The sequence below is a fragment of the Euprymna scolopes genome, chromosome 16 (assembly GCF_053919585.1).
Source record: "Euprymna scolopes isolate OS-2025 chromosome 16, ASM5391958v1, whole genome shotgun sequence".
NCBI lineage: Eukaryota > Metazoa > Mollusca > Cephalopoda > Sepiida > Sepiolidae > Euprymna > Euprymna scolopes.
The window spans coordinates 40678172-40690224 of NC_136497.1; the positions used below are offsets into that span (position 1 = coordinate 40678172).

General features: G+C 35.0%; 1 protein-coding gene across 1 annotated transcript in view; it reads right to left on the reverse strand.

The window, feature by feature from the left end:
* LOC145295922 (dihydropyrimidine dehydrogenase [NADP(+)]-like) overlaps positions 1-12053 on the reverse strand; it is a 119581-nt gene that overhangs the window by 2310 nt on the left and 105218 nt on the right. The window contains exons 20-22 of the mRNA XM_080141737.1: positions 9403-9549; positions 8675-8758; positions 866-977 (exon numbers count right to left, since the gene is read on the reverse strand). Coding sequence (XP_079997863.1) covers positions 866-977; positions 8675-8758; positions 9403-9549 — 343 coding nt within the window. The remainder of the gene's footprint in view (positions 1-865; positions 978-8674; positions 8759-9402; positions 9550-12053) is intronic.

The window sequence follows — 12053 nt, forward strand, 5'->3', positions numbered from 1 at the left end:
ATATATATATATATATATATATATATATATATATTAAAACACAAAAACCTTCCCATAATCAAATCACATTCCTATCTTGTGAAAACACACTTAAATGCTGGTCGTAGCCCCTGACTCCTTACTTGACTCAGCACGCACTGACCACAGAACTGGGAACCCCTCACTTCAACATTCGCCAATCCTAGCCTCACATGCATGAACTGCAGCTACTATATAAAAAACAAAAAAAAAACAAAAAAAAAAACTACCAGACCTCATTAATAATAGTCACACATCCTTCATGACGATATCTTCTTGGAAAGAAATGCATCACTGCGGTTAACTTTGAATTACACATGGAACTTATATTAATTCTTTTGATCTACACACTAAAAAGATCAGAAAAATTGAAAAATATAAAAGATCGAATCTAACAGAAGTTCTGTTATCTTTGACAGCGTTTGTTTAAATGAAAGAATGCTGTCTGAATACACACACACATATAAGAAAAATGCCTTTACTTAAAATACACTAATCTGTTCTTTCTTGAATCCATAAATCTGTCGCTAGATTAATTCCTATTTTAATCCCAAAAATATTAACAAAGCAATAACGTTTTTGTGTCTATTAAATGTGAACAAAAATTTATTTTTATCAGTTATTAAGATCAGGGATACTCTTTGCTTATAATTTTGCATACATAATTATTGAAGAGAGCTGAACTTTTATTTTATAGCTTATTTTGAAAATTCAAAAAATTAAAATATGTAATTATTTCTATCGAATTTTAAAATTGAAAATGAAGAAATTTTCAAAAGCTTAATTATAGAATTAAAGAATTTGTAATAAATTCATTATAAACAAAATAAATTATAAAACAAATTACCTGTGCAATTGTCAGTCACAAATGCTTGATGAGTGTCTTTATCGAATGTGATTGCCTGGTAACCTGAATCGTTGCAAACCATATAACATTTGCCACAGTTGATGCACATATCCTGAAATATAATTTGGAAAATTGATCACTCTTCACTGTCATCAATCCAAAGATAATTGCTAGAATTTTTTCTGGTTTTGACCAGTTTAAGATTTTCAGTCCTGATTTAATCCTGTTCTCAAAAGGTTTTGCTCCTGAACTTTTATCATTGTTCTAAATAAATTAGTTTTCTATAGCAGAATTCACATTTCAACAATGCTTCTAATGGACAGTTTATTATTTATATGCTTCGCAAAGGCAGATTTATTTTTGCTGTTGTCTTATAAAGATTATTTGTGCAATGAATAGAGTTCAGCTTCGCCGATTATGAATTCTTGCTTACTATAGGGAATAGATATAAAGAAAGAAAAAAAAAGGTGGTAAAACCCATCATGTGCTCACTACATATTTTTAAAACAATTATAACACTTAACATTACTGAATTGTATTTTTACTATATTGATTGGTATTGCTTTCTAAAACCTATATAATAATTCATATAATACAGAATATATATCTTTATGAAGTTAGGTATGTGTATGTTTTTACAGTTGTAAAGGTGCATTCTTGAACTAATTAATATGAATTTTGGAATGTGAAACAAATGATCCAAATGTGGGTTATATTTGCTTCTGAAAGGGTAAAACTGGAGTGCATATACTATATGAAAATTTTTAAGTTTCCTTCTGTTCAGACCAATAGTCTTTTTAGATGGAAAGATACTTTTCCAAACACGAAATTCAAATGGGACCTGCTGACCAACAAACTGAATAATTGTTTGTAATAGTAACTCATGGCTTTTTGTGATTGATTGATTGATTGGTTTTACGGCATATCAACCTATGTGGTCATTTAATGCCGGAGTCCTTTTTTTTTTTTTTTATTGGGAGGGGGGGAATGACTTTTTCAGCCTTTCCTCCCTTTTTTTATAAAATTGAACTAAGAAATTAAATGTTGTATTTATACATGGATGTGTCTATTTGGGTGACTTTAAATTTCCTTAAATTTTCTTATATAAATTTACTTTCCTTAGGTATGCTAGAATATTTGCTGAGTTGACCTTTTCAAAAAGGTCTTCCATATTGCTTTCTGTATAATATAATTTTCTAGTTGGGGCAAGGTCATCACACCCAACTAGGATATGTTTTACTGTGAGTGTCTCCTGGCATGGGATGCACTCTGGCGCCGATTCTCCATTTAGTATATAAGAATGAGTAAAGTTGGTGTGTCCTATGCGCAGCCGAGTCAGTATCACATCTTCTCGGCGTGATCTCTTGGTGTCCGGACATCGTTCCTTAAGTTCAGGTTTGATTGAGTATAATTTGTTGCCCTCTTGCTGACTCCACCGCAGTTGCCATTTTTCCTGTATGTATGCTTTTATCTGGGGTCTAAGATCAGTATGTGGAATCTTAAAATTGTCAGTTGGAAGGTGAGAAGATCTTTTTGCAGCTGTATCTGCCCTGTCATTGCCTTTGATCCCCACATGGCTGGGGATCCAGACAAGAATAATGTTTTTAGTAGTTGAAAGGATATTGATTTTTTCTATTAATTTTGTTGTTAGTGGATTTTCTTGTTTTTGATTTTGTATAGATAATAGGACTGATAGAAAATCTGTGAGAATGATGAAGTTTTTGGTGGTTTCCTCTGAAATTATGTTGAGTGCTGGATCGATAGCTATAGTCTCTGCAGTGAATATAGATGCTTCATTTTGAAGATTTCTCTTCATTGTGGTTTTATGGTACGTTGCTGCACATCCAGTGTGATTGTTGCTTTTAGACCCGTCTGTGTAGATAAAGGTGTAGTCTGAATATTGTAATTTTAAATGTTGAAGTTCGTCGTGGTATTCAATAGGGTTTGTGGTAGATTTGGACTTTTTGTTTAGGTTGAGTTTTATTTCAACTTGTTTCATGGTCCATGGGGGTGTTTTAGGCAGTATGAAGTTGTGAATGCTGGAGATTGGAATTTTCGATTCTTCAATGCTTTCCTTCATTCGGAGCCCGAACGTTTTGATAGTTTTTCTTCTCATGTTAAAGAGTTCTTCATATTTAGGATAGAAGGTACATTGGTATGCAGGGTTGTTTGGGCAAGACTTCAGTTTCAGTAAATATTGAAGGGCTAACTTTAATCGCCTTAGATCTAGTGGGGGTTCGTGTGCTTCCGTGTATAGACTGTTCACGGGGGAAGTTCTGTATGCTCCTAGGGCCAATCTTAGGCCAGTATGGTGAATAGGGTCTAGGCTTTTTATATATGATGTTCGGGTTGATCCATATATGAAACAACCGTAGTCTAGCTTTGAGCGGACTAGTGCTCTGTAAAGTTTAAGGAGTGTTTCCCTGTCTGCACCCCAATCGGTATGTGCTACCACTCTCAAAAGATTTACAGCTTTGTTACATTTTTTTTTCAGATAGTTTATGTGTGGGATGAATGTTAACTTTTTGTCAAATAAAATCCCTAAGAATTTGTACTGGTCAGTAACGGGTATGGGCATTCCTTCCATGGTTAGGACAGGATCATTATGCATGTTCTTTAGTTTGCAGAAATGCATGCATTTCGTTTTTCTTTTTGAGAATCTAAATCCATTCTCTTCCGTCCATCTCATTACTTTGTTTAAGCACAATTGAAGCTTCCTTTCTATTATAGATATATATCTAGATCTACAGCATATTAGGAAGTCATCCACATATAGGGAGCAATCTACTCCAGGGTTAAGGTTTTTTACAATGTTGTTAATTCGGATACTGAACAGGGTCACTGACAGTATACTCCCTTGAGGTACTCCATTCTCTTGTTCTTTCAAGTCCGAGAGAGTTGTGCCAACCTTTATTCTGAACCGTCTATTTTTTAAAAATTTTTCAATAAAAATTGGCATTCTGCCTTTTAGTCCAAGCGCCTTCAGATCCCTTGTAACACCGTACTTCCACACAGTATCGTAGGCTTTTTCCATGTCAAAAAACACTGCTGTTAAATGTTCCTTCCTTACAAAGGCTTCTCTGATGAAGGTTTCAAGTCTGACTATGTGGTCTATTGAACTTCGGTTTTTCCTGAATCCTGTTTGAAATTCTGTAATAAGATTCTCTGTTTCCAGGAACCAGATTAGTCTTTTGTTTATAATCCTTTCCATGGTCTTACAAATGCAGCTTGTTAGAGCTATTGGCCTGAGATTCAATGGATCTGAGACGTTACTTGATTGGGATTGGATGTTTGAGTTTTCAGATTTGGGGATTGGTATTATTGTGGCCTCTTTCCAGGTCTCGGGTACGTTTCCACTGGACCATATAATGTTGAAAATTTCAAGTAGGTATTTCATTGAGGTTTCTGGAAGTTTTTTGAGGATTTCATATGGAATTTCATCGGGCCCTGTAGCTGTGTCATGGGATTTGGTTAGCGATTCTTTTAATTCAGGCAAGGTAAGAGGTTGGTTGTATTTTTCAGTATTTTGTGATTTAAATAGAATTTTCTTTTTCTCTTCCTTTTCTCTAATCTTTTTGAATTTCTCTGTTTGTCTGTCACATGATGAAATTTTTGATAAATTATCTGCCAGGTTATTGGAAATGTCTTTTTGATCGGTGTATATTTTGTTGCCTTTAGAGATGTGGGATATTGGTGTACTACTACACTTTCCTTCTATTTTCCTCATCATGTTCCAAACTGTTTTCGCCTTGGTATTCACATTAATTTTGGATATATAATTTCTCCAAGTTGTTCTTTTGGATTCCTTTATGATTCGTCTGGCTTTTGCTCTGTTGTTTTTGAAGAAATCCAGATTTTCACTTGTTGGATACTTTTCGAATTTTCTCAAGGCAGCTCGTCGAGCTCTGATGGCTTTTCTGCATTCTTTTGTGAACCAAGGTTTGTTGTGATTGTTGGTTTTGGTTGTTTTCGGTATGGTATTATTTGCTATGTTTGTGAGTGTTTTAATGAAGTAGTTCAAATGGTCATCTTCATCATTCTTTTCGATAATTAATTGGTTTTTGCACTGTTCCTGGAAGTCTTCCCAATCCGCTTTATGTAGGTTCCATTTGGGTGTTTTTTGTTCAGTGCTAGTACTTAGACTTTCCAGGATGATTGGGAAATGATCACTCCCACAGGTGTCATTGTGTACTTTCCAGTCATAGTCCATATATATGGAAGGATCACATAAGGTAAGGTCAATGGCGGTGAAAGTACCTGTTGCTGGGTACATATAGGTGTAGTTTTGATTATTAAGGAGGCATAGATTATTTTTATTTATTATGTTTTCTATTTCTTTTCCTTTTTTATTTGTTTCTTTACTTCTCCATATTACATTGTGACTGTTGAGATCTCCTAGTAGAAAAAAGGGTTTAGGGAGTTGTTTTATTAATTGAGTTATCTCAGTTTCGTTGATTGTATCTTTTGGAGGGATGTATATTGAGCAAAGTGTTATAGTTCTATGTAGAGTCACTGAAACTGCAATTGCTTGCAAGTTTGTGTTTATATTTATTTGTCTTTGAGGGACTTCATTCTTCACAAGTATTGATGTGCCTCCAGAAGCTCTGTCCGTATCTTTATTTATGTAGTTGTAAGATGTGTAGTGTTTTATGTTGATGGTATTATTTTCTTTCAGAAAGGTCTCCTGTAGACAGACAAGTGCTGGGCTCATATTTGTTATTAATAATGTGAGTTCATTTTGGTTTGCTTTTATCCCTCTGATATTCCATTGTAATATTTTGTTCATCATTTGGAATTGCGTTCAACTTCCATCGTCTCCAATCCCTCAAATCTATTTTCTGTCGGAGTCCCTGTTCGAGATATAGGTCGGGATCTTTCTTTTCCTGTTTTTGTTTGTTTTTTTTTTTGTCTGGGGGGATTTTTGATTCTTTTCTGGCTTGTGATGTGTTTGATGGTTGTTCGGTTGTTTTTGTAGAAATGGTTTGTGGTTTTGTTTCTTTTTGTGGTTCAGTAGTCTCTTTACTTAATATTATCCTTGGATTGGTTGCAGACATTGCACTATTCATTTTCCTCATTTCTTCTAATAGTTCTTTCATTTCCTTTATTAGTTTGCTTAGGACATCAATTTTCTTGTCAGTTGTATCCGTTACATGTATATGACCATTTTGATTGTTGATTGGAGTAGTTTTTTTGTTGCATCTGCATATGTTTTAGTTTCGATGATTTTCCTGGCCTCTGGGTAGGATATATTCTTTATATGTTTTAGTTTGGTCACTTCTTTTTCTCTTTTCCATATTTCGCAATATCTAGAGCCAGCGCCATGGTTTCCCAGGCAGTTGGCACACTTGAAATCTTTTCTGCAGTCAATGTGTGGGCCACTTTCTCCACATCTTCCACACACTGGTAATCGTGTGCACCGATCTTGATGGTGTCCAAACATCTGGCACTTGAAGCATTGGAGGGGGTTTGGAATATAAATTTCTACATTTATTTTCATATATCCGACTTTCACTTCTTTGGGTATGGTGAGGGAATCGAAAGTTAGTATATATGTATTGGTATCGATTTTCTCACCGTTTTTTTTAATTTGAACTCTGCGAACATCTAACACATTCTGTTTCTGTAAGTTTGTCCGGATTTCCTCCAAGGGACAAAGTGCAAGTTCGTGGCTTTTCACTACTCCTTTGCAGGTATTTAGGGTTGGATGTCTGTAGCATTTGATTTTGATGTTTTCAAATAATTTTAGTTTCAATATTTCTTTAGTTTGTTCTTCGTTATGGGTTTCTATTAGTAGGCTGCCGTTAAATTGTTTTTTAATAGACTTTGGTTTTAGAGTTTTAAGATTTTTTTCAATTTTAAAAGGTGATAGTTTGCTCAAAGGAGTTTCCTCCATTGATTCTATTACTACGAATGTTGAGTTCCTTGGTTTTATCGTCTCTTCGTCAGAGCTACTGATGTCAGAGACATCAGAGTGGGTTCTCTTTGGGTGGTTGGGTGGTTTTTGGGAGGAATAAGCCATATATTTTGTTTTCTTTTTTCGTCATCTTTGTTTCCCACCCACCTCGGAGTCCTATTTGGGAAGAGCCTGGGGGGAAACCCATTCGCCCAGCCTCTACAGGGATACAATGATGATATAACCGACTTTGGTGGTATCATAATGATTATCTGTTCTCTCTTGATATTGCTATGGGATCTGTAGCAATCCTGAGGGGTTTACAGCCTCGTCATCGATATTCACACCTAATCGATTGACCCTCAGCCACCGCTTTCCATCATATATTAGGGAGTAGGGTTATTTGTGGGAGAGGGGGGATGTGTTGTATTAGTAGTGGGTTTTTGGAATGGGCAATATATGGTGGGGCTTGGCGTGACTGGCCGATTGGTCGGATCGGGCCTCTCCGACCGCCCGTCTAATCGAAGTAAGGGCCAAAGTAATGTGTTGCGGTGCCTAGACTTCTATGTATCCTGGTTTAGGTTCGCTCAATCACCAGGATCACGTCCTAAGACTTTACGGGTAGCAACCCACGGCTAACTGGTTGCCCCATTGAGGGATTTTTACCCTCTGCAGGGGGGCAGTCGGTTTGTTCTCATGCCCTACCGACAGGGCAAAAAAATAAATAAATAAATAGATAATTTAATAGAATATATTTGTTTTCTTTTTCTTTCTTTTTTTGTTGTTTCTTTTCCTTTTTAAAATCTGTTTCTATTTAACCCATAGTTGGGACCCTAACAGGTGCTACCACTCTGGGTCAGGGTGGACCTGGGAGCAATGGCAATTAAGAGGTGGCTCCACACTCCCCAAGCCCGTAAGCTGGACCTCACCATCGGCTGTAGTTTATGGTCATATCCAGGACCGGGAGTAAGGTAGGAAAAAATAAAATAAAAAGGGGGGGGGGAATAGGCTGTTGTTTTTGTTTTTGGTTTTGCAGAACATAATTAAGTTTTACAAAAAAGATCAGAAAACAAAAAAAACGTCAATGTAGGTGCATTTCGTCTCAGGAAGCCACAGGGCAGCCTGATCTGGTAGCACCATGGCTTTTTGTGTATTTTGTTTTTTTAAGGACAGTTTAACATTCATCACAAAATCCATTTTTCATATCTGACCATATAAAAAAAAATTAATATATAACTTTAGGTAATTCTATTTTTAAATGTTGTTGAAAACTCTAATGTGTTTGTAGTTCCATAACTCCACTGTCTAATTGCACTTATAATGGAATGATGAATTCACCTTCTATTACAATGTGCTTACGAAGGACTATTTTATTAAAGGTTTCAGAAACATATGTTCAAAATATTTTGTTGATGTTGAATTTATGGAGCATAGTTACATAAAAATGTCATAAAGATCTCAAATTTTTAACTTGGAAACTTGAATTTGGAAAAAATTTAGAGCTCTGCATGACCTGAAGTCCCATCCATTGAGCTAATTTTATACTTGCAGTATTAACTGGTATCTAACTTGAATTGTTTTGCTCTACATCTTTGCAGTAAGGCCTTCATTTTTTCTGATAAGGATACAACTAAAATTAGACCTTTTCACTTTACTTATAATAACACTAAGAATGCAAAATGTGGCAGAGAATCATTTTTATAGGATGTGTGTTTTCCTTTGAATAAACCAGAGAATGTCTTTACCATTTCTTCATTCTAATGAAAACTGCTTAAAATATCTGACCATGTTCCCCAAAATTTGGTACAAAAGGACAGCCAGAGTGATTTAAACATTGTGCTAATGCTGACATAAAAATTACATATTGAAGGCTCAACACAAAGTGGATGATATTAGTAAGAATGTAATCGACTTACATCACAGATGACAGCAACAGCAGGTTCTTTGGTGTTCAGTTCTCGATGGTTTTTGATGTGAGGAAGGGCATATCCAATCATGTCCTAAAAAAAAAAAAAAAAAAAATTATCCATTAGTCAGTCAGTAGTTTCTTTTTGACACTAATTTAAAACGTTTTATTTGTCCTGCAGTGAAATATGTTGCATCCATGATTTCAATGTTTTTTTTTCTTAATATTTTCTCAACTTTATTTGAACATTTTCATATTAATTATTGCCCTTTTCAATGATATAGACAATTTTTATTTTTTCTTCATGTCAACATCCAACAATGTTTTTGCCTTAGACAGTGTCCAATAACATCAGGAGAAATCAAATGCCTGTCAGCAACATCATTAGATCTTGATATGCATAAGAACAATTTCTATTATTGAAAAGGGCTTATTAAGGTCAAAATATTTTATTTATAATATTGCTTTCATTTATTAAAAAGAAAAAAAAAAAGTTTTTTGCATCATGATTTGATTTCTAAGTAATTTCTCATAATATACACACACGTGTGTGTGTGTGTAAGCATTTACTATTGAACAAAATTTTAATAAATAAACATGGCTATATAAAATTCAATAATATATAAAAATAGTTGCAATCAATCGTGTAAATTTTTAATCTGAAATTATTTCTTTAGTAAATCTAAAATTCCTTTTGAAGTACAAATGACCAAAGGTGAAATCTTTTCAAACACTTACTTGAACGGTGGGGATAGGCCTTGAGGGTTTATAAGCTGGTCGAACGGCACTGGGAATATTTGCTGGTGAAAGAAGGTCGATGGTCTTTTTGTAGTCCTCAAGAATTTTGTGTTTTTGTTCAAGATAATTTCCAAAATTGGGCAAACCCTTAAGATAAAAAACAGTTGAGAAACCTTTTCTTCAAATTAAAATTTTAATAGAATTTTACAGCTGAAGTATCTATTAAACAATGCAAAGATGATATCCAATTAAATAGTTTGGTGAATCTCGAAATATGTAGTAACTGTATATGAAAATATTATATAGCAACAAAACAAAAATTACAATACTCATGATTTTATTAAGTTTAAATTTTTTGATTAGAAACTTGTTTATAACATTTGAAAGGATGTTATATAGCAAGGGTGGAGGTAATGTGTGGAACTCCACAAGTTATGCTTATTGAAACACAAGTGAAATATGACAGTTTAAAATAAAGTATCTGAATATACTTATTAGTATAAAATATTAATGTACACCAAAAATTACGAAAAATAAGCAATTAGAATTTTAATAATAATAAAAAAAAATTATTTGGAGTTCACAAACTGAGCAACAAACTAACATGTCATCTTCATATAAAAAGGGAGATAATCTACAAATAACCAGAGGCAAATGTTGGAAGTCGTTTGGAAAGATCACATTTCTAACAAGGAAATATGGACTAGATCTGGATGCACTAAATGATTGCTGATGGAAACTATCATGAAAAGACAAATTACTGTAGGACATATTTACTGTCAACAAGGCATAAAACATTTAGTATCGATTGGACAGGAATTATCATCAAAAGTTGATCTGTTTTGGGCTATGAATAGCCACCCGCATTGGAGAGCCAACACAGTTAAATGGCAGAGCAAATGATGAATCTACAACAAGCTTGGCTTAATGTGAATGTTGTTCAAAGTTTGTGGAGTCTGAATAATAAATTAATATTTTATTAAAATCTTGTATAATTTTCCATAATTTAGGAGACAGTAATATTTTTAACCGATAAGTATATTAATCTGTTTTCCTGCTATTTTGAACTGCAATATTTCACTTGAGTCTCAATATAAATAGGCAACTCAAGAGTTACAAAGGAAGTCTATGATGTCGAACAAGAACTAGGATACCACTTTTACTCATCCCCCCCCCCACCTCCACCTGCTGAGAAGTGAAAGATGTCCATGAAGAGCATTTTGGTCCACCTTTGGAAACTGGAGAATAAAAAAAATTAAATTCAGCTAATCTCATGTGTTCCACCATGTAGAAAATGAATCTGCACAATGTAGGTGTTGCTAGACAAGCTATTCCTCTAACGTGGCGTGGCAGTTACTTCTAAACTGTGTCACTATAGTTCAAGTCTCTCTCTGACCCCCATGCCATCTGGTGCCATCGGAAGGAACAAGGAAAAATAAATCTGACTCCACATTTTTTAAAAGTGAAAATGAAACACATTAATTCATGGTTCTTCCAAACAACGTGTTTCATTATTTTTTCAAAGTATCTTCGTACACATGTGCTTCTTTTTAAACTCTCTGTCGCCACTACCTCATATTGGCAGCATTTCACATATCCATCTTGCCTAGTGCACACTTTGCTTTTCTTCCCAACTATGTGCGTGCCTCAGGAGTTGATCCTTGGACTATTACTATTATTTTTGATATTCATCAATGACTTCCCTGAAAATACCACGTCTGATGATACAACACTATAACATGCATGAGGGAAGAACAGATGTACAAAAAGGCAGAATCTTTAGAAAACGACCTCCAGACCGTAGTGGAATGAGGACGTAAATGGAAGGTGATATTTACTGCTACTAAGACTAAGCTGCTCTCCTTCAACAATTATAAGAAGCCTCTCTAACCACTGATATGCAAGACAAATAACACCCTACCTGAGAATTGTTTCTTCAAACTCCTCGGCTTAACATTCACAGGCAATATGAACTGGAATAAATACAGTGAGGACATTGCGAAGACTGCTGCAAGGAAGGTGGGCTCCCTCTATTGTGCTAGAAAACTACTCACACCTGAGAGTATCTTGTACATCTACAAGGACACCATTCGGCCATGCATGGAGTATTGTTGCCATATCTGGGCTGATGCATCTACCACTAGTCTCTCTCTTTTGGATAGGGTCCAAAAAAGGGTCTCCTATCAAATAGGTCCCACTTTGTCAACTAGGTTCCAACCCCTGTCCCGCAATGTTGCATCCCTGTGCCTGTTTTACTAGTATTTTAATGGAATGTGCTCTGATGAACTCATTGCACTTATGCCCCCTCAACATACATATCTCCAATAAACCCACTAAGCAACAAAATCACGCCCCTTCACTGTTAAAGGTGTTTGAATGTCAGAAATTTTTCTACTCTAATAGCTTCTTCCCTAGAACAGCTACACTTTGGAATTTCCTTTCTGCTACCTGCTTCCCAAACGGTACTGATATGCAGAAGTTCAAATGCAACATGAACCAACATTTTAATCTTTCCTAGGCATGGTCCCAATTAGTAGCCCCTTACATCTAAGTGGTACCAGTTCTTGCATATGGAGGTAGCATCTGGACTTTTAGCAAACATGTAGAAAATTAATGGTGCTTCTATATTATAATAACGAAAAGATATGGAA